At 50.3% G+C, this 26850-nt stretch overlaps 1 protein-coding gene across 3 annotated transcripts in view; it reads left to right on the top strand.

Annotated features, from left to right (window-relative positions):
* The window catches only part of CDYL2 (chromodomain Y like 2), a 157011-nt gene that overhangs the window by 122350 nt on the left and 7811 nt on the right, over nucleotides 1–26850 (top strand). For 2 of the 3 annotated variants that reach the window (XM_044761119.2, XM_044761120.2), the window contains exons 3-6: nucleotides 5876–6096; nucleotides 13884–14056; nucleotides 20295–20505; nucleotides 25454–25597. In XM_044761119.2, coding sequence (XP_044617054.1) covers nucleotides 5876–6096; nucleotides 13884–14056; nucleotides 20295–20505; nucleotides 25454–25597 — 749 coding nt within the window. The remainder of the gene's footprint in view (nucleotides 1–5875; nucleotides 6097–13883; nucleotides 14057–20294; nucleotides 20506–25453; nucleotides 25598–26850) is intronic. The other variant, XM_070500412.1, reaches the window with a different exon arrangement.

The following is a 26850-nucleotide window of genomic DNA, read 5'->3' as shown; positions in this document are numbered from 1 at the left end:
TATGAAATTCATTCTATTGTATTTGGAGTAATTCATGTCACAAATGTTGATTTTGTTGGCTAGATTTCTAAGCGTTAGATATCTTCCTGTTTTGGTATTTTGGTGTACAGGCTCATCTCAAGAGGGAAGGGTTTTTTGGTTGGTTTTCTTTGCTCTCTCTCTCTCACTCTCTCTAATAGTTTGTGTTTGCCTCCCCCTGGCCCAGAGCTCCCAGGAAAGCCTCCGCCCTGGGCAGCACATGGCTCTGTTATCGTTGTTCTGCCTTCATGGAGAGACTGCACGCCATCCCCTGGAGTCAAGCCGTATGCCTGGGTCCCGCTCCCATCCTGCATGGAAGACTTAGTTTCTGCTGCCTTCTAGTCCACTTCCTGCCCACGGCTCCCGGCTCCCACCCTCACTTACTCCTTCGTGTTGGTGTTCTGCCTCTCACACACACACATGATTATCTTTGTGTGCCCAGTATTTTATCTGTCACTTCTGTGTGTTTGGAGCAGAGGGACTGTGTCAGAGCATGGTCTTTTGGGAGCCTTCTTAATGGGAAATACTTCTGTGTACTCCAAAAGAAGGAATGTGAGAAGGCTTGAAGGGAACAGAAGGAAGGAAACCAGCTTGATGGGGGGTTTCCTACATCCCCCCAACGCGGCAAGCGTTGTTGCCTTTACTTTGCAGCCATCCTGCGAGGCAGGAGTGGTTTCTCCCATTCCACACGCGGGAAGTCGGGGCACAGAGTGGGCAGTGGGCTGCCCAGCCTTGCGGCCCCTGAGAGGAGGGAGTGTGGGGGTTTGAACGCTCATCCCTCATTGGGTTTCACTCGGACTTTTGGGCTCACCAGGCTGGTCAGTCCCCTCTCTGCCTGGAATGCCCCGTCTCTTGGCCTGGGTCTGTGGCTGGGCTTAGAGGAAGGGCGTGGCCTGGGAGTAGGGGAGGCCTGGCTGTAGGACTCACCAGTTCATCCCTCTTTTCTGGAATGACGTGGCGTCCTTCAGCTAACATTTGTGAAGTGCCTAGGATGAGCCGGGCACTTGGCTAATCCCATGTGGGTTCTTTAATTAAAACAGCTCAAAACAACCCTGAAGAGCAGGTACCATCAACCCCATCTTATACTCAAGGAGACTAACACTCAAGAGCTCATGTGGCTTCCTCGCTTCTCCCAATTAGCAGATGCAGGGCAGGGATTTCCGTGCTGATTGCAAACCCCTAAACTTCCATGCTTCCGGTACGTTCTATTTCCCATGGTGCCTTCCCTGCCAGCCTGCCGCAGTCTCTTGGGAGGTATGATGCCCCAGAAGGGGAGAGTCTTGAGGGCGCTAAGTGTGAGGGCAGAGTCTGAGGGGCTGCAGGGGGGCAAGTTTCCTCTGCGTCTCCTGGAGGGGCCCGTTTCAGTCCCTGACATTCAGAAACATAACAGGACGTGAATTCAGGCCCTTAAGGAGTCTGTCCTCCCTCCCTTCCTTGGCCCAGAGATGGTGCATCTTCCGGGTTACCATGGGAGACTCAAGCCCACTGTCCTGATAGAGAAAAAGGCTTTGAATTCACAGAGACACTCCCCGCCCCCATTATTCTTTGTCACAGCACCACGTTGTTTTCCCATCTGTAATTATTTTAGGTGTCAGTTTACTTGTTTACTTCCCATCTCCCCGACCTGAAGCAGGCTCTGTGGGGGCAGGGACCTTATTTCTCTAATTTTTGTTGGCCCTCCATTGTCTAGTGTGAGAGCTAGCCGTAGGAGTTGATAAGTAGATTTTCAGTGAATGAACGAATAAAATGAGAGTCAGCTGGCTCCAGTCCTGGCTCTACCATTTAAAAGCTCTGTGGCTTCCAGCAAGCTATTCGCTTTTCCTTATCTGCAAAATGGACTCACAGTGGCAGTTACCTAGGACCGTTGAGAAATTGAGACAGCGTATACAGAGCTGCTCAAAAAAGATAACCCTCGTGTCCTCCTCCTTGATATAATTGTTAATTAGCACCTCAGCTCGGTTGGGGGGCGCAGAAGGATTTTATTCAAACCTTCCCCAGCCCCAGAAAGCATTGATGTACCCAAGCCCTGAGCTCCTGACTTCTCACCAGGCGAGAGCCGGTGTCCACTGAGAGCGGCTCCCGTTATGTGCTAACCTCCGCCAGCAGGACCACAGCACGCATCGGCCTGGGCTGCTGAGAGACCGTGGCCGGCTCCAATTAGGAAGCCCTTCCACAGAGCTGAAGGTTTTGAGGTTAACCCTGAAGAAGCAGCTCCCTTTACACAGCCTTTTAATTAAATGCCTGCGTTTATTTTCTGGAGTGCATTGAATCATTTTACCCGCATCGTGGTGTCTGACAAAGGCCAGTTACTCTGGGTAATGGAAAAGTGCAAAATGAGGAGGCTTCCTGGAGTCTGTTGGATGACACAGGCACTGCTGCTTCTGTGCCCCTTGGCGGCTGGGCGCTCATCTGGGTACAGACCCAGCATGTGGGACAAGCGGTCCAGGGAAGCATTTCCTGGTTCCCACCTTTGGCTTGGTTCTTGAGATTCCAAGATCCCCAATGCTAATTAAGGGTGTGAGTCCACTCAGGTGGATCCAGGGCTCCAGAGGCCGAGGAACAATTCCCGTGGACTTCTCGGTGCACAGGTCTTATGCTGGGCTGTGTTGTACGTGATGGTGGCCCTGCCCTCAAGATGCTCACAATACTGTAGGAGAGACAGGGTTCACACAGAAAATATTTTTGTGCTGAGCCAGGCTGTAATGATTATAAAGCAAGTGACAAGCAACCATTTATGCATTGTATACTATCTCCCAGGTCCTTTAAATATGTTATCGAATTGGACCCTCAAAACCTGCTCTCTGAGGATCAGCAAACAGGGGTGTCCACCCGGTCTACAGTAATTTTCCCAAGCGGGGCACAGGTCTGGCCTCATGGGGCTGGCTTCTATTGGTTCCAGCATTTCAGTCTCCGTAGTGACTTCTTTTCCATCCCTGCCAGAAACAGAATGAAAGGTTCCGACAGTGCTTAGCATGTAGCTATGTCCTTCTCTGGGTTTCCTCGTACCCTTCCTCCCGCACCACTGCAGCTTAACGAGGTCATCTTTGAGATGCAGCTCCATCCTGCATGGGGCAGTCACCCCCCTGCCTCCCAGCAGGAATGGTGACACGCAACAAGCTTTTCAGACCTTCATCAGTGTTCAAGCACAACCCTTGAGGAAGGCTGCTCACGCCCCGGCACCAGTGGGGCTCCTGGTGATAGACATGTCTGTGGGTTGTCTGGACCCTGGTTCCCAAAGCCTGCTTGCTGGAGCAGTGGCAGCAGCATGGGGGCGGGGGGGGGGGGGCCCACAGGCTGGGTTTTAACAGTTCTGCAGGCCATCCTGATATGCTCAGGTGTAAGAACCACTGGGCCAGGTTCTCGAACCGGCCTGCATGTCAGAATCACCTGGGAAGTGTTTAGTGGTTTTTAAATTTATTATTATTAACTTCATTTTAAAATGTATTCTTTAAAATAAACTTCACTTTTTAAACAGTTTTAGATCTACCGAAGAATTGGGAAGATAATACAGAGAGTTCCTGTAATACCCCACATTCAGCTTGTCCTCGTAATATTAACGTCTTATATTAGAATGTACGTACGTGTGTTACAGTTGATGAACCAGTGTTGATATGTTATTGTTAACTGAAGTCCATACTTTATAAAGTTCCCTTAGTTTTCACCTAGTGTCTGCTCAAGAGTCCCATCAGGATCCCACATAACATCGAATCGTCATGCCTACTTATGTTCCTCCGGGCTGTGACAGTTTCTCAGACTCTCCTGGTTCTTGATGACCTTTGTGGTTTTGAAGTGTACTGATCCGGTATTTTGTAGAAGGTCCCTCAATTTGGATTTGTTTGATGTTTTTCTCCTGGTTAGGCTGGGGTTGCGGGTCTTGGGAGGAAGACCACAGAGGTACTGTGCCCATCTCCTCTTATCATATCAAGGGGACGTGCAGTCATTGTGACTTGTCACTGTTGGTGTTGGTCTTGATCTCCTAGCTGGAGGGGCTTTGACTTCTCCATCTGCCCCCGTCCGGTTTCTCCACTGTCCAGTTACTCTCCCCGCCCCCGACTTCCCATGCTGTGCTGTTTGGAAGGAAGTCAGAGTGTGTACCCCACACTAAAGGGTGGGGGGTTATGCTCCCCCTCCTCAAGGGCAGAGGATCTCTGTAGACTATTTGAAATTCTTCTGCACGGGAGATTTGTCTGTTCGCTCCTGTTTATTAATTTATTCAATCATTCATTTATATCAGTGTGGGCTCATGGGTGTTTATTCCATACCGTCAGTTATAATGCAATACTTCTTTATTTTGTTGATCAGATTGTTCCATCTTTGGCCATTGGGAGCTCTCCCAGTTGGCTCCTGTGTCCTTTTGACATACCCCCATCACTGTGAAGTTTATTATTATTTTTCAGCCACTACAAGCTTATCTTGTCTGTGTCCTGCCCCAGTCCTAGAATCAGCCATTTCTCCGGGGAGCCCTGGTTCCTTTTACTGAGAATGATATTAGAAGCCAAGATCTGGGGGCTGGTGTGCCCACTGCTAATTGGGGTGTCATTAATTCTGAGCCCTCTCAGCTGACAGCAAGGAAATACCCGTGTATTCCTAACCTGTGTGTACACGCTTATCTATAAATATTTTTGTGTGTCACCATCTGTATCTGCTCTAAGTTAAACGTGAGTTCATACTGATGTCTTCAACTCCAATCCAGTACCACGTGGATCATTCTAGCTTCCTCCCCTCGCTTCTCTGTAAACTCTCACTCCCAACAGTGAGAAACCTTGTTCCTACCCTCTACCGCCATTTATGTGATGGTTCACTTCCAGCATGCGTGTATAGTGGTATCAGAATCGTAGCTTGTACCTACCTCCGTGGGAATCAACTTTATCAACCGGAGCACAGTGCTTCTCTACAGACTATTTGCCTTTAGTCTTACAGACTCCACTCATTTCTGAAGTTACTCAGGTCAGCTCCTTTCCTGCTGCCCCCTTCAGTGAGGGCGTTTCACACATTTGTAATACTGTTGGATCCTTCTGTGACATTCTGCATTCCATCCTGGGATTCCCCCAATCTCTTAAGTTTTTTAAAAAAAGTGTGTACTTTAGGATTCACTCTGCTGTGAAGTTCTTTGGGTTTCGACAAACACTTAACATCTTTTTTTCACCATTATAGTCTCATACAGAATAGTTTCCCTGCCCTAAAAAAAATGCCCTGTACTTCACCTGTTCTGCCCTCCTGCTCCTCCATCTGAACCCCTGGCAACCACTGCTTTTTTTTTTTACTGTTTCTATACTTTTGCCTTTTCTAGAATGTCCTAGAATTGGAATCATGCAGTGTGTAGCCTTTTCAGACTGGCTTCTTTCTCTTAGCAATATGCATTTAAGATTCGCTCATGTGTTTTTGTGGCTTGATAACTGGTTTCTTTTTGTTGCTGAATAATATTCCATTGTATGAATGTATCATCGTTGGTTTATCCATTCACCTGTTAAAGGGCGTATTGATTGCTTCCAATTGTTGGTGCTTGTGAATAAAGCTGCAGTTTTTGTTTTGTTTTGTTTCGTGGCCATAAGTTTTCAAAGTAGCGCGTTCCTTGTTGCTGGAGGCATCTGAGCAGAAGCTGGGTGCTCACGGGCGGGTGTGTGGGAGAGGGGAGTCAAGGACCACATGGGGCCCTTCACGGAGAGCCCTGTCTGTCCTCTTCCAAATTTGGGGATGGAGCAGTTAAACCCCCGGCCCTTCACCACCCCAGAACCGAGGGTGCACGGGGTCCCCACCACATCCCACCCTTTCCGTGGAAATCTGAACGTTCTCTGCTCGCGACGCTCTCGTGCGATCGTTGCCTTGTCAGTTTCTCACTTTGTTTATTTGACTTCAGAAGGTTCTGCGCTGACCAACGGGGCGTTATCCCTGCACAGCCCGGTGAAGAGGAAGCTGGAGGCAGAGAAGGACTACGTCTTTGACAAGAGGCTCAGGTACAGCGTCCGCCAGAACGAGAACAACTGTCGGTTCCGGGACATCGTCGTGCGGAAGGAGGAGGGCTTCACGCACATCCTGTTGTCCAGTCAGACCTCGGACAACAACGCGCTGACGCCCGAGGTGAGGGGGCAGCACCAGAGGGAGGGTCAGGCGGGGAAAGCCTCTCCCTCAGGCAGGGTGGGGCGCTGCTTTCTCTCCGTTCCATCGATGCAAATAGGCAACACGCACACAAACTTGGCTACAGGACACAATCTGCTAATCACTTGATGTACATCACTATTTGATCTTTATGACCAGGGCACGATACTGTCGCCTTTTACAGGGAAGGCCCTGGTGAACAGAGATTCAATAAACTGAGCAGGGTTGCATAATTAGTCAGGGGGCAGCCCCAGAATCCAAACATCGTGTCTGGGGCTTTTCCAGCTAAACTACGTAGTAGTCAGCATGTCAGATTTCTGTGCTTTAGACGGACTTCTGTTCACTCAACTCACTTACTTTTTTTTTTTTATTGCGATATAATTCACTTACCGTAAATTTCACCCTTTTAAAATGTACAATTCAGTGGTTTTAGTATATTCACAAAGTTGTACAACTATCACCATTATCTAATTCTGGAACTTTTCCGTCACCCCAAAGGAAATGCTGTTTTGAAATGAGTGACCTGTTAGTGGTCGCTCCCCTACTCCCTTCCCCAGGTCCCTGGCAGCTGCTAACCTACTTTCTGTCTCTGGACATTTCATACAAATGGAGTCGTACAATATGTGGTCTTCTGTGACTGGCTCCTTTCGCTGAGCATAGCGTTTTCAAGGTTTATTCGTGTTACAGTGTGTCTGTGCTTCCTTTCTTCTCATTGTCTGGCTATGCCACATTTCATCTATCTGTTCTGCAGTTTGGGGACGTTTGGGTTGGTTCCACTTTTGGCTATTATGAATAATATCACTAGGAACATTTGTGTACATGTTTCTGTGTGAACATATGTTTTCAGTTTTCTTGGATATATTCCTAACTGTGGAATTGGCTGGGTCATATGGTAACTCCATATTTAACTTTTTGAGGAATTGCCAAGCCGTTTTCCACAGTGGCTGCACCATTTTACATTTGCATCAGCAGTAAGTATATGGAGGTTTCAATTTCTCCACATCCTTGCCAACACTTGTTACTGTCTGTCTTTTTGATTATAGCCATTTTAGTGGGCGCGAGGTGGTATCTCTTTGTGGTTTTGATTTGCGTTTTCCTAACGTCTAACCACGTTGGGCACCTTTGTGTGTGCTTCTAGGCCATTTGTCTATCTTTGGACAAATGTCTATTCAAATCTTTTGCCTGTTTTCCAAATTGGAGTTTTTTACATTGTTGAGTTTTAAGAGTTCTTAAAATATTGTGGACACCAGGCCGTAATCAGATACGTGATTTGAAAATCCTTCCTCCCATTCTCTGGGTTGGTTTGTTACTTTCTTGATGGTGTCCTTTGATGGACAATTTGAAAAATGTTGATGAAGTCCAATTTATCTTTTTTCTGCATTACTTTTTGATGCTAATCATATTGTCTTAGGTGAACAGAACTGGGAAACAATGAATACTTAATGCAGTTGGGTCGACAACACCATTCAAAACGTGGGGTACTTAGTGGGGAGCGATGAGGGGACTCTTGATGGCGCAAATGTGGGAAAACACTCAGCCAAGCGGCCTTCTCCAGCTAGACTGACCTGGGGCACGGCATAGAGTCGCAATGACAAAGCAATGACAGTGCAGTGGCTCTTTGTGCTTTGTATTTGCTATTGTCCCGTTTCATCCCACCGGTCCCTTCTGATGTATGCTTATTATGATCCACATCTTACCGATGAGGAAACTGGCTTAGAGAACTTACCGGGCCTGGGGTCACATGGCATAACCGAATGTCGCTTTGGGAGGGCAGGGCAGGCACCGCTGTCACTCTTGCTCCCTATTTTGTCTCTCGCACGCAGCCCGGTGCCTGCCCCATTGAAGACAGTTAACTGCAAAGCCCCTTTTCCCTGTCCCTGTAATATGCTTCACTCTGCTTTCGTTGGTAGCAATGAAGACATGGAGGGTCGGCCACAGGGCTGTGTCTTGTGGGGCACACAGTCGAGGAGTGACTGCCCACCCAGACTGGGATGGGTAGGATGGCCTGACCTTGCCTGGTGTATCCAGTACACTCGGCGAGGCCCAGGAAGTGGGGTGGGGTGGGGTGGGGTGGGAGGCGCTGTGTCCTTGAACTTGTCATCACACGTCCTATCAGCATGATTTGCATAGACTTTGGTTCTTTTACAGGATGGTGGGTGTGACAGTCAGGAATGACCGCCAACCTGTAAGCGCAGAGACGTTTGTCGTTTGTGGGGATGGTGGTTGCTTGTTGCCCCTCCTTTAAGCATGGTGTTTTGGGGTCTTTCCCTCCTCCACCTTTGGAATCATCCCAGGGTTCTCTGCTGTGTAGACCTCTGTATAGGATTCAGAGAAGTCCAGACCTGGGGTTTACCCCAAAGGCTGTTCTGCACATGTTTATGTACCTGGAAACCTTGTTATTTTAAGCTCGTCCTGAAACATCCGCAGGAGACCAATTCTTGTTGGATTTTTTCTACTTCACTACTTTTTAAAAGCATGCTTTAAAAAGACACAGCCTTTTCCTTTGATGAATCGAATAATGTGAATCTCCCAGTTCGTTCTGTCTCCCTGGATCAGCTTTGCATGTTAACTACTGCCTACTCACTGTGGAGAACGCGTGGCATCCTGCCGATTTAGGTGCACGGCGTCTCACCTCCCAAGACAGGAGCTTGGTTAATTCGGGCTTGCATTCCTAATTGGCGTGTGTTGGTGACAGAACAGGAGGAAAGTGGAAAACTCTTATTGATCTGGTGTTTTCAGCTGTCTCAACAACCAGAGTGGATTAGCTGTATGGATAAGCCGGCTAACCGGGTAACGTGGGCCCAAAAGAAAGATCCTACTGAAGTGAAGAGGTGTTGTTAGCAGAGGAAGACTGATTTGGGAGTCTAGCAGACCTGGGTTCGAATCCTGCCTCCACCAACTCACCCCTTCTGTCCCCTCGGGAAGCTCGTTTGCCTCTCTGAGCTACAATATCTTGCTTGTAGGATTAGCGGTAACATCTGCAAAGAGGCTCACAGAGTACCTGGCACGTAGGAGGCCCTCCACAAATGTTCCTGTCATTGTTAGGGTGAAACAGAGGTGGTTTAATGGGCACCGGCAGACCCGGCCTTGCTCGTTTGTGGAGGGACAAGAGGGGGCTGCCTTCACAGTCATAACTGAATTTCTTTTTCTGGTTGTATATGTGACATTGATTGGATTGGCCTCATGGGCAGAAATTCATACATTGCTGAGTGTGTTAACTAGATTCTGAGGCTAGCGGGTGTGTCGTAATATTTTTCCTGTCTGAAAAATAGCGAAGAACCAGGAGAATAATGAAAATGCCCCTTAAGAAAAGAGCCAGCACAATGGCTTGCCCAAAGTCTTGGTGATGGAAAGCTCATCCTCTTACCCCGTTAGGAGAGGACCCCATGCCCTCACTCAACTCCCGGTTTTCATCAGTGCTCCCAGCCTCAGCAGACAGCAGCACCACCACCCCGGGAGCACCCCAGACATGCAGAAGTCACATGTCACACCCTCTTATCATATGCCACATCCACACTATCTTCAAGCTATTTCATTCTTAAATAGCTCCCTGATATGTTTCCTTCTCTCTGTTTTCATTATAAGCTTCCTAGTTCACACTACTAGGCTGTCCTGTCTGGACTATCACAATTACCTTCTCACAGGTCTGCCCACCTTCACGTCTCCTGCCCTGTAATCCATTGTCCACAAGGCAGGCAGAGTGCCCTGCCGGAAACACAAGTCTGATCAAGTCACCCCTTCCACACACATGTATACCCATACACACTGTGAACACATCACTGGATCCCGATCACTTTGGTTAAGAATTAAAACCTTTGGGCCAGCCTTGTGGTACAGTGGTTAAGTGAGCACGTTTTGCTCCAGCGGCCCGGGGTTTGCCAGTTCGGATCCCAGGTGCGGACATGGCACCGCTTGGCAAGCCATGCTGTTGGAGGCGTCCCACATATAAAGTAGAGGAAGATGGGCATGGATGTTAGCTCAGGGCCAGTCTTCCTCAGCAAAAAAGAGGAAGATTGGCAGCAGTTAGCTCAGGGCTAATCTTCCTCAAAAAAAAAAAAAAAAGAATTAAAACCTTTAATGTGGCCTGCAGGGTAAGTGCATTCTGACCCTTGAGCCTCACCTCATATCACATGTCACTCTTCTCCCCAGCTGCACTCCAGTCACGCTGGATTTCTTTCATGCTTACACCTGCCCCTGGACCTTTGTGCATGCCTGTCTTCCTGACTGAAACAGCCTTCTCTTCCTCCTTGCTTAGCTGACCCTGCTGTTCCTAAAGATCTCAGCTCAGCCATCAGTTCCACAGGAGAGTCTTCCCTCACCTCCCTGACCAGGTTGTATCGCTCTCTCATGTGCTTTCATAGCACCATGCACCCCTCCCTTCTGGAACTTATCCCAGTTGTTAGTGCACGTGGATTTGCGTGGTAATTTGTTAAGTGTCTGATTCCACCCGTTAGACTATAAACTTCTTGAGGAGGTAAATACTGTGCCGTTCACTCAATTCAATAAACATTTGTTAAATTCTACTCTGTGCAGTGCTCTGGACTAGGTGTTTCAAGGGTTATGCAGATGAGCAGGATACTATTTTAGTTCTTAAGGGATTGTATTGTCTATTACTGCCTAACAAATTGCCCTAAACTTAGCATCTTAAAACGACAAACATTTATTATCTCACAGTTTCTGTGGGTCAAGAATCCGGACCTGGCTTAGCTGGATGCCTCTGGCTCAGGGTCTCTCACAAGCCCACAGTCAGGGGGTGGGCTGGGGCTCCACTCTCGACTGAAGGCTCGGTGGAGGGGGAGCCGCTTCCAAGCTCACCCAGGTGGCTGTTGGCAGGTGTCAGGCCCTCACTGGCCAGAGACAGCAGTTCCCTGCCTCGTGGCTACTCCACGTGGGCTGTGGAATGGCCTCTCCATGGGGCTGCTCACACGTGGCACCTTGCCTCCCCCAGACCGAGAGCTCCAAGAAGGGGAGAGAGCACAAGAGGATGGCCCACATGAGCTATAGTCCTTTTGTAGCCTAGTCTCCTCTTGAAAGGGACCTCCCTTCCCTTTTGTCACATTCTCACGCTTAGAAGTGAGTCACTAGGTCCAGTCTACACTCAAGGGGAAGGGATGACAGAAGGGCATGAATATCAGTGGAGGGGATCCCTGAGGACCAGCTTGCAGGCTGCCTGTCACAGGGATTTAAGTCAGGTAGGAGGCAGGATAAGGTGAGGATGCGCCTGTCCTATAAGGGAGTGCGTCAGAAGCGTCATAGCAGGATTGGGGGGTCAGGAGAATGAAGAGTGTGCCTTTGGTTGGTGATATTTGGGAACGCCTTCACGAAGGTGGTTGCGGTTGAGATGGGCCCCAGGTGACTGAGTTGAGCAGGTAAAGATGAGGTAGAGACAGGGACCCTGGTCTGCTCTCATTTTACACCCACTTCTGATGGATCTGGTTATCTGCATCCAACCCGCGGCAGATCGGAAGCCGGAAGCAGTGGAGGACGACTGTGCCTCCCCCAGCAGACGCTGACAGCGGAGCCAGCGCCTGACAAGGCAGGGAATCTCAAGAACAGATTTAGGACTTCAGGCGCATGGCGGGCTGGTACCACTGGTTATTGCGGCTCATCCCAGGAGCCTCTGAGGGGACTGATCTGTCATACGCCAGCAGGTGACCACCGAGAGTTGGTTACGTGTGTGCAGTGTGTTGTGTTGAAGAAGGCAAAGGAGTGTGTAATAATTTTAGAACGTTTTACTTTAAACAAACCAGTGACATTATAAAATTTGGGGTCCTTCAAGAAGGTGGAACCCCAGCCATCAGTCCCAATTGGATTATCAACACAAGAAAGGCAAAGGAAAGGTGTACTAAGTAGATAGAATTTTTTTCAAATTAAAAAAATGTACTTTGTACTGTTGTTGGATGAATAGAACACAGATTTATTTCCATTTGGTTCTTAAAGGAGGTGGCTGTTTTGTTGGATGTTGTTTTCACTAACTGACAAGGAAGTGTGACCGCAGATGGAGAGGCCACTCGGAGTCCGGTGTGGAGAGGCAGCTCGTGCTTTACGGCAGGGTTTCTTGTGTTTGCCTCCCAGAGAACAGAGTTCACATGTGGGTGAGAGCATGTCTGTTTCTGGGGGCAGATGGATGGAAGGACCCACGAGATAGTGGCCTCTTAGCGTTTTTGCTGCTCACAATGAATGGCCATGGCTTGTACCCGGTTAGAGGGGAAAGTGCCTCCCTGTCCTCACAGAGTGCAGGCCAGGAGAGTCTCATTTCAGATTGACGTCTCACCCTGTTTGTTCCACTAAGATTTACCCATTCATGGAAGTCATCCTTCCATATGGAGTAGAAGAGAGAGAAGGGCCAGCGGGATGAGGTCTGCATCCTGCTTCTTCCCCTGACTGGTCACCTCCGGCAACTTACTTCACTTCTCTGAGTCCTCCTCCCTTCACCTGCAAGATTGGGATACCACTCCCGACCTTACAGGGTTTTTGTTTGGAATAGAATATTATATGGAAATGACTCGATGCGGTCCTAGCACTTCTAATGCTTACGAAATGGGGGCTTCTTTTAAAAGTATAATTTAAAAAGCAGTGCTCTCATAATATTTCCCCACTGTCCTCTATGATTATGCCTACTGGGTAATTAATAATGGTCCTTTAAAAGGCTGCTCACTTACTGTCCCCCCACTGGACTCTCAGCTCCATCCAGGTGAGGGCATGCCTTGTTTTCTCTTACCGTGTGTTCTCTGCATGTATTTTTTCTCCTTCCCTAACTTCTGTTGGATTGAGTAATTGAGCTTTTATTTTACATCTCCCCATTCATTATAATTCATGTACTTTTAAGAAGTTTTCCTTAAGTTTTGTACCCCCAGCGAAGCCTAAATGTGGTCGTTCCCTCTCCACCACTCCAGACATGCACACCTGCATGCTCCACAGTCCTCCCTCCTCTCGTTGTACACACTGTTCTCTCCTAGGACTAGAGTTCTACCTTGGGCAAACCCCCAGCCTCCACCAGGATGGTGACTTTTACAGTCAATTCTTCTGTTGATTTATCCACATGTTCACGTATCATCCACATTCACCAGTTTCTTTGCTGGCTGATGTTCCTTGCGTATCAGTTTTTTCTTTCTGGATATAGTTTTCTTCTTCTTGAAGTGCATCCTTTTTTAGTTCTTTCCATGAAGGTCTAAGAGTGGTAACATTCTTTTACCGAAATTGCCTGATCTTTACCCTTGCTTTTGAATGATAGTTTAGTTGGATACAGAATTAGCATTTGATGGTCATTTCCCTCAGCACCTGGAAAATTTTCTGGGTCTGATGCCAAAGCCCACTTCCTGTGTGCCATCTGCTAGCCATGCAAGGGTCTTAGTTGGATTAGGATGTGCCAAGGCCGGGCCTCCTAGAGATGGCTAACATACCTCACCTGGGCCGTGCAGTGGACTCCCTTCCCACGCCTTGGAAAGGGCTGAACAAGCAAATGCTGGAAGAAGATTTGCAGAGATTTGCGGGGATTAAACGACTCCCAGCCGGGCTTCCCAGTCTGCCCAGTGACCCACCACCACCTTATTAGCACTCTGTGCCTGCCTCGGGGGTAGTACAGGGTCCCTGGCTATGGTATTTCTTTGTGTGGCCTGGACGTGGCTTGTATCTGGGTGGGGGGGTACTCCCTGCACAGGCAGAGCAGAGTACTCACCTCCACCCTCAGGAGTGAGGCCACTGGTCTGAAAGCCCGGGGCTCACAGGACTGGTGCTTAACATTCCTGCAAATCCTCCTCTGCCCGCAGATCATGAAGGAGGTCCGGCGAGCGCTCTGCAACGCAGCCACGGACGACAGCAAGCTGCTGCTCCTCAGCGCGGTGGGCAGCGTGTTCTGCAGCGGCCTGGACTATTCCTACCTAATCGGCCGGCTGTCCAGTGACCGGCGAAAGGAGAGCACCCGGATCGCGGAAGCCATCAGGTGAGCTGTGCTCCTCTTCGCACACGCTGGGGCCCCCCTCGGGTGCCAAATTTAGCAGGTGAAAGCACAGGCTACTCAGTTAAATTGGAATTTCAAACATGAAGAATTTGTTTGTAGCATAAGGATGTCCCGTGCAATATTTGAGACGTACTTATGTTAAAAAAAATTTGTTATTTATCTGAAATTGAGATTTTAGTCAGGCATCTTGTATTTTCCTGCCAAAATTAGAGATGCCTTTGCTTTCTAGGTTGGATCCCACTTTATTCTTTCGATTGAAAAGAGATTTTATTTCCTTAGGTTAAGCCCCGTGTCTAGTAATGTCTATGTATTATCCACAGTGCTCCTGCCCTCTGGCTGACGGTGAAATCTTTGAGTTTCTGGGCGTTCCCTGTGCCCTGGAGCTGACGTGGCTCAGCCCTGGGGAGGACGATGGAGGGGTTCCCTGGGAGGCTGTGCATTTGCAGACCGGATGGGGTTGGGCGTGTCTCCCCCTCTCTTCTTACCTTTGAGGCAAATGTTGGGATCCTGCGGGTGACATCCTATTGCAACAATCAGTATTTCTTCTGGGACTCTGAAGGGTGCTTAGTTCCCTTCTCTTTACAGATTTATCAAAAGCAGGTGGGTGTGATTTCCAGCGGAGGCTGTCCCTTGTCCTCCGCCCTGGGAAGGGCACCCGGGCTCGCTGCTGCACCTGCACCGTGCTCAGAGTCATGGTTCAGTAATGCCACCTGGTCTTATTCCACGTGGTGTCGGGGATTTTTTGGGGCCTCCAGTCTTGCTGTGCTGAGGCAGCGTCACACGGAGGCTGATTCCCCCACCTGGCTGTGGGGGGCTTCCAGGGGTAGCGGAGTCTCCAAGAGATGACGTGGGGACACCCTCATATGTGCGGTTCCGAGTCCCTCTTCAGGCTGAAGCGTCCCCTGGGGTCTCTGCTCCAGGACATCCGTGTGCTTCCTGTTGCAGAATTCTTGCAGAGGAGACGTGAAAAGCCGCTACGATGTATGAGAACAGGCTTCGTGGTTTCCTGCTGCACTCAGGGCTCCTGGGTGCAGACAGCCCTGGCCATGTCCACTGCGGGGTGTCCCCTGCTTGTCATGTCCACATGATGCAGCTGCCTTGTCCTGTGGCAAGGGGAGCAGCAGGGTCCCCAGTAAGCTTCTCTCCTCATTTATGGGACCATCAGAGATGGGGCCTGAGGACAGCTTCGGCCGTAGCCATCATCTGGTTGGTGAATTCAGTGGAGGCATTAGCTAGATTTCCGGAAGTCCCAAACTCCAGGAGATGCTCAACCCATTAGCCCACCTCTGGACCCCACAGTCAGTGGAATTCAGGCATTTGCCATCCCGTTAGGAGGATGAGTTTCTCTTAGGCAGAGTGGAGGCAGAGACGGCACAGGGCATTCTTCTTCATGCTTCAAAGGGAGTGGTAGCTCCTCATTCATGATCTGGTAGGGACGTGGGGAGAGGGAACGGGGATGTCCCCTAGGCCACTGATTCTCAGCAGCGACAGCACAGAGAATCCCCAGGGAGCTTTTCCAAAACCCAGCTGCTTGGCAGCACCCGCAAGAGATCCTGAATTAAAGAGTGTGGGGTGGGGCCAGCACATCTTTGCTATTAAAGTTCCCTTGGGGGTTGTAGTGTGCAGCCAGGGTTGCGAACCCTGCCCCATGCTAACCAAGAGGTTTCTGTACCGCTGACTGACAGCACTAAGTTTTAGAAACAAAAAGATCCTTATTTTTATGCAAGAGAGAAAAGGTGGTTATAAGAGAAGTGGGTGAAGAGGAAGGTGATAGAAAGGATAAGGGGGAGGTGAGGAGCTTTGAGAGAAATGGGTGGGGGTGCAGACAATATGGCCCCATAGAGAAGAATGCCCGTGGGGTCACCACCAAACTCCTATGGGGGAGCTTCGGCTCCACCAACTCTGGGGTGCTCCCTCCAGCAGCCACACTTCAGAGTCTGGGACACGATGCGGCAGAGAAGCATCGTGAGTAAAGGGCATGGTCAGTAAGTGAGTTTGGGCTATGCTGGCAGCTCTGTCCCACTCCTGCAGATTTTCCCGGCATGTTAACGTATTTACCGTCTGAGAAGTCTCTTGCGAGAGAACTTTGTTTAAAATCTAGCATGGCTGAAACATCTTTTGGCCATCGAATCTTATAAGCTACTGACATCTCTCGTAATTCTCTTGGGACATGCCTTCTCTCGGCTGGGCTGACCTCCAGGATCTGGGCATGCTGCACAGCCACAGCACCCCCCCCCCCCCACACACACTCCCCGCCCCAGCAGTGCTCCCACCCCGTCCTCATCGTTTCCTAAAGAAAACATGTGCGCACATGGCCCAGTGCGCCGTGTTCACTCTGCAGATGTTCATTGAATGAATTAGCAGATGTGGGAAGAGCTCGGTGATTCATTCAGCAGAAGCCTCTATCCAGGACCCAAACAGAGCTGCCTGCCCACCCTGAAAGGGAGGCTGCCCTCACCTGAACTCCTCACAGGTGATGTGGTGGCCTGCTGGTGGCTAGCTGGACCAAGAGTGATCAGATAAGCCATGTGAAACACTTGGACTCTTCCTGGCACATCCTAAGTACTTAGAATAGGTATAAAGAATTGTTTTCATTGTTACTACTGTTATTTCTGGCCACGAGTTCTAGCTAAGCCTGGGTCTAACTATGGAGCGGGCTTCCAGAGCAACCCTCTGGGGCTCTGGGATGACTGTCACCGTGCGGATCTGGTGCTCACAGGCTCTGTACCGGCTGACCTGGCTCTGAGCTTTGGCAGTGAAAGGGCCGCACCCCACGGCTCAGTTAAAGGGAATGGGCAGCCGGGTCACACAGGAAATGCCAGTTGCTCCGCATGAAATCCAAACATCCCCATGTGCAGAATTTTGCTTCTGAGCCTTCTCTGGGCCAGGAGAACACATCACAGACCACTGAGAACGGAACGAAAGCCACGTCTGCCCTCCCCGGCAGATGCACTGGCCGTAACCATAGCGGCAGCGATCCAGGGCTCCCCGGGTGTTGGGCACTGTGCTGGTGCGCTGTGTGGACTGTCTCATTTAATTCTCATACGGCCTATGGGGACACACCATCAGCTTCCCTATTTTACAAGGAGGAAAGTGAGGCTTCAGAGACTGGTAACTTGTCCAAGATCTCACCACTAGTTAGGGACAGAGTCGAGACTTGGCCCCACGTCTTGGAGACGTCAAAGTTCCTGCTGCTTCTACCACATCAGAACAGTCCAGCAGCTCAGGCAGGCAGAAGCCGCAGGGCTCGGGTTGAGCGGAGGAAGCTGCGAGGGCCGGGGTCAGCCTGATGGACTTGGATGCTGGGGAGGACAGCCAGCCATCTCCCTAGCGCAGCCCCACTGTCCGAGTCAGGATCAGATATCTGAGCAGCAGCGTCTGTAATGCAATATCCTGTTTGCCGTCTGGCTCCCCCATCCCCTGGGCCCTTGCGATAGAGATCTGCTGCTCGAGGTGAGAGGAAATGGATGGGGAGAGTGGTCTGTGCTTCACATTTTTCTATCAAGGAAATGAACTGATGAGGCTGCTTGCATTGAAACAGGAGGGGTTGGAGATGGAGGGTTGGAGCTGTGCACACTGGGCCCCTTAGCCTCAGGGGTCCCTGATGCTCCTGCACAGAGCTTAGGTTGTACACAGAGCGAAAGTCTCTGGGGTCTAGAGGGGGAAGCTTCCAGAAGGTTGTGAGGGCTCAGGTGAATTCCCAAAGGACTGTCATGTGGATGACGGAGCAGAGGGAATGGGGGTATCAGAGATTCCCATGTGAGGCCCACAGCTGGGATGGACCCCCTTTGTTGAAGATGGTCAACAGAGGCCAGAGGATGCATCCTCAGGATGCTGTGGAGGGAATTCTGCCCCAAGTGGAAGATTTGGCTCCATGACTCTTACAGTCCTTCCCAACTCTGAGATCCAAGATGCCAGAATTGTATGAGGGTGTTTAGGAATGGGATGTCTGCCAAAGATCACCCAAACCCTGTGGTTCCAAGGACCCTATAAAGAAGCCCCACATCCCCTGCAGACTCCAAATTGCATCTGGTAAGAAGTACTTGTTAAAACCAGCGACTGAGGCTGTGAAGTTAGGAAGCCAAGCCAGGAAATGGACCATTGGAAAACCAGGAATAAGAGGGCCATGGTGCCAGGACTCCCTCTTTGTAGCACTGTCCTTTGGGGGTCAGCTGAAGTGGGGCCAGCAGCGGCTGAGATACCCCATCATCTACTCAGAAAGAGTCATACAGGAGTCAGAAATGAGATGTCTCAAGCCTGAGGTGAGGGTGCATACTTTCATGATGACATATAAGTCATAAGATTCCCCCACCGCAGCGAAATGTTAAGCAGTCTTCTCACGGTTGAATCCAATCCCAACATGTCACCATGACACCCACATCATTTGTTAAGAACTAGGGGGGAATAGTATCAATTGAGAAGGGATAAATCAGCTCTACATTTGTATTAGTTAGGTATTAGTTGCTCTAATAATAAAACTCAAATATATATTATGGCTCAAATATATATTATGAGAAATTTACTTCTCACATAGGTGAACCTAAAGCAGGTGTTACTGATCAGCCCATGGCTGTCCTCCAAGTGGTGACTCAGGAACCCAGCCTCCTTCCACCTTGTGGCTCTGCCAAGATTGCCATGCTCGTCAAGATGACAGGGCTTGGAGAACCACATGGTGGGAGGTTTCCATGCACCAGGCCTGGAAGGGCATATATGGTTTCCACCCACATTCCCTCGGCCAGCGCTTGTTTACTTGGTCACAGCCAGCTGCAAGGGACGCTGGGGAACGTGTTCTAGCAGTGGACCCAGGAAGAAGAGGACAGGGAAACCAGGCCTGGTGGATAGCTAGTGTGTCACTGCCACACATCTGCAGTCTTTGCTCTTGTTCTGGGAGAATCCTTTATGTATTCAGCAGCTGTTTACTGAGTGTTTGTCCTGGTAGGTGTAGAGACAAAGCGGTGCACAAGGCAGACCTGTGGGTTTCCTTAAGGAGCTGAAGGGGGAGGAGAATTCAAAAACAAGAAAGCAAGCAGATAATTAGGATAACTGCAAACTGTGATAATGGGAGAGTTTTCCAAGAACTCTCAGAGGCCCGTGCGGCTCATGCACAGTGAGCAGGGGTGAGAGAGACGTGAGATAAGCCTGGAGAGGTGAGCAGAGGCGGACCAAATCACGGTCGGGAGTTTGGACTTTATTCTTGTGAGTTCTTGGCAGTTTCCAATCTCCCACCTGAGGATAATGAAGGAGGCGGGCTTTCCTAGATGTCTTGGATCTTCCCTCCATGTCCAGATGCATATTAAAATGTTATGGATCTTATATAACAACTAGGGGGAAGGTGAAAAGCGTTCTAAGGCAAAGGAAGTAGAGGTTATTGTGGAGTCTTTGCTTAACAGGTGAAGGTGTGTGCTGTAGCCTTGCTCAGTGCAGAAAGCAGGGAGACAAAATACTGCTGAATCCCATGGCCATGGTTCCAGATGTCTCATGCCTCCAGGGGAGCCCAGCGTCCTTCCCCAATTTTGATCAAAGCCACCCTAACGCACAGACCCTCGCCAGCATTCTAGAGCCACCCTTAATGAGTCTGGCATCCTTTTAGGTAATTCAGAATCAGACAATTCTAGGAAGGAAAGAAATCTTAAATGTCATCAGTCCCCACCCGTGCCCACCATCTGAAGCTTGGATTTCCTCTGCAACATCACCCAAAGTGATCAGCGAGCCAAAACTGGAACACCTCCAGTGATGAGGAGTTCATCCCTCCCAAAGCTGCCCACTCCACCTCGGCCAGGGCGCTTCAAACATCCCTTCTCTCCTTGAGTTCAAGTGTGCCTCCTTGTAACACTTGCCTTTTGGTTCTATTTCTGGTTCTGGTTCCAAACCTTAATTTAACATGCAGGTTGTCTTCCTTAGGATATCTACAATTTGTCAGTAACTAGGGAGTGGAAGGATGTGGTAACTGGGTCCAATATTGGGACAACAGGTCCCATAAACCTGGGATCATCTGGGAAAACTGGGACATGTGGTCACCCCGTGAATTTCCCTCTCTCTGAAAAGCTGGCACTTGTGCTTCACACCTGTTGCTGGGAGAGAGGGACCCTGCCTGGCGCCCCTCCCTTCTGACGACCTGCGGGTGCATCACAGCTTCTTTCAGCCTCCGCAGAATGAAGGGTGTCAAGGGGTCCCCACAGGCCTGGGCACCTGTTAAAGAGGGTCTTCTCTCTCCTCCTAGGGACTTCGTGAAGGCCTTTATCCAGTTTAAGAAGCCCATTGTGGTGGCCATCAATGGGCCCGCCCTGGGCCTGGGCGCCTCCATCCTGCCCCTCTGCGACATCGTGTGGGCCAGCGAGAAGGCCTGGTTTCAGACCCCCTATGCCACCATCCGCCTCACGCCCGCCGGCTGCTCCTCGTACACCTTCCCCCAGATCCTGGGCGTCGCGCTGGTAAGCCTCTCGTCTCTCCCGTGGGCTTCCTCTCTGTGATGCGTGGATTTGGGTCCCGACAAGCCCCCTCCTCTACCCTGCGTTTAGGATATGGTCCTTCAGGTGGATAGAAACCTAGGGGTGCTCCCAGCCTGTGGAATCTGCTGGTGGTCTCAGCTTCCTCTGCCCACCCCCCCAGAGGAGCTGGGATGCGGCGCAGCTGATCTCAGAGCCTTCAGGCTGTGGGGGCCGGATCCCAGGGGCCGGGTGGCTGAGGACTGAGAGGGTGATGGGGATGTTTACTTATTGAACATGTACTGTGTTCACTTAAATTAGTTTACTTAACTAAGCACTTAATTTAGTTAAGTTAGTTCACTTAACTAAGCACTAAACTTGTTCACTTAACTAAGCACTTAGTTAAGTTAGTTCACTTAACTAAGCACTAAACTTAAGTTTGTTCACTTAACTAAGCACTTAACTTAGTTAAGTTATTCACTTAACTAAGCACTTAACTTAGTTAAGTTATTCACTTAACTAAGCACTAAATTTAAGGTAGTTCACTAAACTAAGCACTTAACTAAGTTAAGTTATTTCACTTAACTAAGCACTAAACTTAAGTTTGTTCACTTAACTAAGCACTTAACTTAGTTAAGTTATTCACTTAACTAAGCACTAAATTTAAGGTAGTTCACTAAACTAAACACTTAACTAAGTTAAGTTATTTCACTTAACTAAGCACTAAACTTAAGTTTGTTCACTTAACTAAGCACTTAACTAAGTTAAGTTAGTTCACTTAACTAAGTACTTTGCATAAGTCATCTCATTTATCCCTCACAACAGCCCGATAAGGTCCTGTGTTAGGGTGGGCTGTGCGCTATAACAAAAAATCCCACAATCTCAGGGGTCCAAACAACAAAAATTTCTTTCCCACTCTTGCCACAGTCCAGTGTAGAGATGCAGTAGTCATCCACACTGACTAGAAACGCAGGTATCTTCCATCTGGTAGATCTGCCTTCCTTTCCAGCCAGTGGGTGAGAAGAGAGAGCCTGGAGGACAGCCTGGAGGTGGTGCATCTTCACCTCCACTCACATTCCATTAGCCAGGATTTGGTCATGTGGCCACACCCACCTGCAAGGGAGGCTGGGAAATGTAGTCTTGCTGTGTGTCCAGGAAGACACAGAAGGGATTTTGGAGATCACAAGGCAGTCTCCACCCCAGGTGGAACCTGTTATGATTTCCGTCTTGGAGGTAGAAAGCTAAGCTCCGGGCACTTGAGGAGCTTGTCATATCACGGGTCAGTAAGACAGAGCTATGTTTGGGTGAGGTCGTGGAATCCATTGTAGGCTGCAGTCAGATTCTGCACCAGCAACCAGAAGCAAGGCTGGGCAGGGGCGAGTACTAATGACATCTAACACTTGGAAAGCACTCACTGTGGCCAGTGCTTGACAGCCTTTAACTCAGTCCATCCTCACCACAACCCTGGGAGGTAGGACAGTTGTTATCCCCACTTGACAGTTGTGGCGACTGAAGCTCAGAGAGGTTAAGTGAGTTGTCTAGGGTCACACAGTGGTAATGGCAGTTGTGGGATTTGAACACAACCTGTCTGCTTTCAGAGTCTGTGCTCTTAACCAGTATGTTTATAAAGGAGAACCCACACTGAGGAGTGAGTCTGAGATTAAGGGTCTCTGCCTGTTGTTTGTTTGAGCAAGATGATACTGTCTCAAGTCAACTTGCATCTCACTTGTTAACAGCTTGTCCCTTATAAGAAGGAGGGTAAGCAGACCTGGTGCCTTTGACTCCCCCAAAACCAGTTCTGGAAAGTCCCAGCGCCCACATGTGTGGATGTAGGTGCTCTCGTCTAGTGTGATCGAAGAAACCCGCCATCCTTCTCTTGCAGTGGACACCCATGACTGTTTGCTGAACTCACTGGCTCCGGGGTCAGCCCCTGTGTTGTTTGTTTGCTCTGTTTGACAGATGCTTCTGGACGCTCCTCCCCTCCCCTTGCCATTCCCGATTTCTCTAGCACTGAGTGCCAGGTCTCCTTGATCCTCCAGTATGTGATCTCTGTGAGTCTCTCGCGAAGCCTGTGGTGGGTCCTCTAGATTGAGTTTGAGCTCCTCATTTCAGCTCAAAAGGTTTCTGCGAGCCCCCTCTTTGTTCCTTTTCTCGTTTCATCTCTGGCCTCGACATTCACATCCCAGCAACTCCAAAAGGTCGCTCCCAAGGCCTGGGAGCTCAGCTCCGGCCCTGCCTGCTTTCCTAGCCCAGCAGACTGAGGGCAGGGCCTTCTCTGTCCCTCGGACTCCTGAGGCCCTGTCTCTCTCCCCGCCCCAGACTGAGGTCCTCGGGTGGAACCCTCTAGGTGCTGGGGGCCCCTGGGACTTAGCAGGCGCTCACTGAAGTGCTGCTGGCGCCGAGATTCTGCACAGGGACGCTTGATGGTTTTGAGGCTCCCTGCTGTCTCTTTGATATTTCCAGTCTGAAGAATGTGTCCTTGCATTACACACCTAAACCACATGGACTCTCAGATTGCAAAGGACCCAGTGGCTGTCCCCACGAGGCTCGCCAAGCTTGAGTTGCCCACCTACTATGTGCCAGACACTGGACCAGGCGTTTTCCACATGAAGATCTCATTTGCTCTTCTCAGCATCTGCAAAGGCAGGTGTTCTTGTCCTGTTTTACAGATGGAGAAACTAAGGCCTAGAGAGTTGAGGCGGTGCCGTAGCAGCTGTTGCTCCTTTTTTCCCCCAAGAAGCCTCAGTGGGCTCTCAGTAGCCCCAGACATTCATTGTCTTACCTGGTTAGAAATACAAAGATGAGTAACACGTAGGCTTCATCCTCAATAATCCCCAGTCTGTGGGCGCTAATGCACGGCTGGCATGGTGTTTCCCACTCTTTTGTTATCTTATTTAATCCTCACGGTTGTCCAGAGGTGGCAGTTGGTACCCACTGTAGAGATGAATAAACTGAGACTCGGAGAGGCAAACAGGTTTGCACAGCATCACAGGGCAAAGCCGAAGGCTGAGCAAGGATGTCTGATCCTACAGCCTGTGCTTTTGTCTATGCTGGTCCTGTAAACCTTTGCCTTCCCACCTGGGGAGGTAGACAACTACGCAGGTGGCCACATTGGTGGTTAGAGAAGGCTCCCAGCGGGGCCACCTCCCGAGTGAGTCTGGAAGGATGGGAGCCCCCATTCTGTCCCTTCTGTGTGGCTTGTCGTTCGTTGATGGTAGCATGAAATGGAAGGGCAATTGAGAGATCAGTGGAGATGGTCAGCAGCACTCGCCCACCGGCACCACCTTGTCTACGCAGCAGGGCCAGCAGGTGGGCTCGGAAGGCCGTTCGCATTGAGGCCCTCGGGGCTGCTTTAGGCTGCTCACAGTCTCCCCTGTGGCAGAAAAGTGAGGCCGGCCGGGAGCCCAGGAAGCCACCACTTTCCCTTTTGGTGTCAGCCACCGTGCTCTGCTGAACCTGGTGCCACTCTGGTTCCTCCCTGTCCCTTGTGGTCACAGAAATGTTAACATTGTCCATTCTTATCTCTTTCTCTCTTTCATGGCAATCATTTCTGAAACTCCAGGAATGTTGCTGATTGAGACACATTCTCGCTGACTGCATCCTTTTCGGCTCCTTCTACTGAGCTCCTTCCTTCCACTTCTATTTCCTGAGGCGGAGGTGTTTCTATATAAATCTAGTGACATATATTTGTCTTCCAAGCTCTAACTAAATGCATGCTTTAGGCTTATTACCGACCTGATGAATTTCTTTCCTGCGGCATGAACCATCGTCCTTTGGGTCATCATGGCCCATCAGTGACAACCAGAGCACAAGCAAGCACGTGCATAGTTCCAGAGGCTGAGAGAGCTGGGCCTTTGAACATCCATCCAGGAGCGGCTTGGCGTACAGGGGTGGGAAAGGAAGAGTGGGGGAGGCGGTGGATGGCAGGTCAGGGATGGGCTGGTCCGCGGTGTGGAGGAGGTGGGGCTTCATCTTGAAGGAGATAGGGACCTGTCACCTGGCCGTGACCATTACGCCCTAATTATTGGTGGAGAGTGGCTTGTTGGTAAGTTCTGGCGGTGACTGCACTGTGCTCTGTCTATACCTGGGACCTTATCCACGTAGCTCCTCCAGAACGTGTGACAGCTGTGAACTTCAGAGCAAAGGGAAATTCTTTGGGGAGTGGGGTGCAGGGGAAACCACAGAAGGCAGGGCAGTGCGTTCTGCCCTTCATGACAGAGCAGTGTCTGTGCCCAGCCCTGGGCCACCGGGAGAGACACGCCTCTCTGCGTTAGTATCATGGTATTACTCAGGACCTGTTTGGCTGCCAGTGATGGAAACACTTTAGGTGTAAAGGGAGAAAAAGAAGGAATGTAATGGTTGCCATAACTGGGAAGTCCAGAGGTGGAGCTTCCCTTGGGGCCGCCAGGGTCCAGGCATTCGAGCATCATCAGTATGCTTGTTCTCCGATCCTCCTTTCTTTGTGGACCCACCACTCCACAAAGCGGAGACATGGCAGTACGTGGCCTTGGGCTTGTTGTCTTTACCCCACAACCAGAGAGGGAGAAAGATTCTTCCCCAACTTCTCCAGCTTGGAAACCTCACAGAGAGCTTTGTTTTCTAGGGCAGATCAGGTTCATCCCAGAGCAGTTGTCATGGCCGAGGTGTCAGCCCTGAAATGTACCTAGCCGGAGACGCCTGCCCACTCCTGTGGGTCTGGGGAGACGTGGGGAGGGGTGTTGGGCAGGCGAAGCCACACTAGGAACATATGGGAATTTAAGGAAAGCTGTGGACCCTCTGCTTGGAAAGATGCCCATAGACACAGACGTCTGCTTGTGGTTCCCAAAGCTTATCTGACCCCAGGGAAGCATCCTGCCTTCGAGAGCTGGGACTGCTGCACACAGCGAGCCCAGGCCTCGCTAACAGACGTGGAGGCGCTCCGGGCTCTCAGCCTCCCCTGTCTTTGCTGTTGCAGGCCAACGAGATGCTCTTCTGCGGGCGGAAGCTCACTGCCCAGGAGGCATGCAGCCGAGGACTCGTGTCCCAGGTCTTCTGGCCAACCACGTTCAGCCAGGAGGTCATGTTGCGGGTCAAGGAGATGGCGTCCTGCAGTGCGGTGGTGAGTTCCTGTGTCTCCGTGTGTTTGTCCTTGCAATAGACCCATTTTACAGATGAGGGCAATAGGGGACTAATTGACCTGCCAAAGGTCATGCAGGGAGTGTGGGAAAGGCTCTGGGTAATTTAACAGACCCTGCACCTCGGTGTTGAGAGCTTAAATCCAGAGGAGACGGTCAACGTTGTTACACATTCCCCATCCTCTCCAGTTTGCAAACCTTACAGAAGAGATTTTTACTCTGGGATGGAATGTGTTGCCTTAGAGGAAAGTCCTAGACACGCACGAACACACAAAACGTCTATAGTTTTCAAGGAAGTGGAAAGTGAAGGCAAAGAAGGACAAAGGGTGTTAAACCGGCCGAGAGGCAGAGAAACAGTGCACGCTGTCCTTGTATGTCATTTCTCCTACACGCCGCGCGCTGGGCCCATTGAAACGTCACCATTTGACTCTGAAGACGCAGGGAAAAATAGATAAATAAGTAACACCTCCGCAGAGGCGCCGGTTTTTAATTGTCGATTTCATCTCATAAAGTCACTCGGAGCAGAGTATGGAAATACCCCGTTGAAAGGTGCGAGGAGGCTGCCCCTAGAGCCATGGGCCGTTGAGGAAGTGAGAAAGACTCTCTGGGGGAGTGAGGCCCGGGCTCTTCCTGGCCTTCAGAGTCAGGGGGGTGCTGCGCTGGATTTATGGGCCCGACCCGAGAGCCTCTCTTCCTTCTCCCCGTCTCCCCTGAGCCCCCACCCGGCTGTTGTGCCTCTCCTGATCCTCCTCATCAGCCTCCGTTGGGCACCTTCTGTGTGTAAGCTCTGCCCCCTGGAAGCTGACAGAATCAGGGATGATGACGATGGTCCCGTACTTTGATGCACACTTAGCATGGGCCGAGCACTGTGCTCATCTCTTTCAGTCTCCCTGATGACTACAGTGACCTACTCGTCCCACTTTGCCTTGGACTTGCCTGATTTTAGCACGGACAATCTCGTGTCCCAGGAAACCCCGTGGTCCTGGGCAAACAGGGTGGTCGATGACGCTAGGAGCAGCGGCAGAGAGAGGCAGGTGGAAATTCTAAGTGGAGGAGACGGTGTGTCTGAGGGCACACGTGTCCGAAAACCCATGTGGAGTTTAGGCAGCGGCTCATGGTGGCGCAAGCAGGTGCACAGGATGTTTGAGAGATGCTAAGACTGAGAAGGACGGGGGCAGAGAGAGGCCTCGAAGCTCCGGTGAGGAATTTGGCCTTTGGGCAGCGGAGGTTCTCAGGT

The sequence above is a fragment of the Equus asinus genome, chromosome 28 (genome assembly GCF_041296235.1).
Source record: "Equus asinus isolate D_3611 breed Donkey chromosome 28, EquAss-T2T_v2, whole genome shotgun sequence".
Taxonomy (NCBI): domain Eukaryota; kingdom Metazoa; phylum Chordata; class Mammalia; order Perissodactyla; family Equidae; genus Equus; species Equus asinus.
The sequence above is the reverse complement of the archived record's forward strand: the minus strand, read 5'-3'. Positions and strand labels throughout refer to the sequence as shown.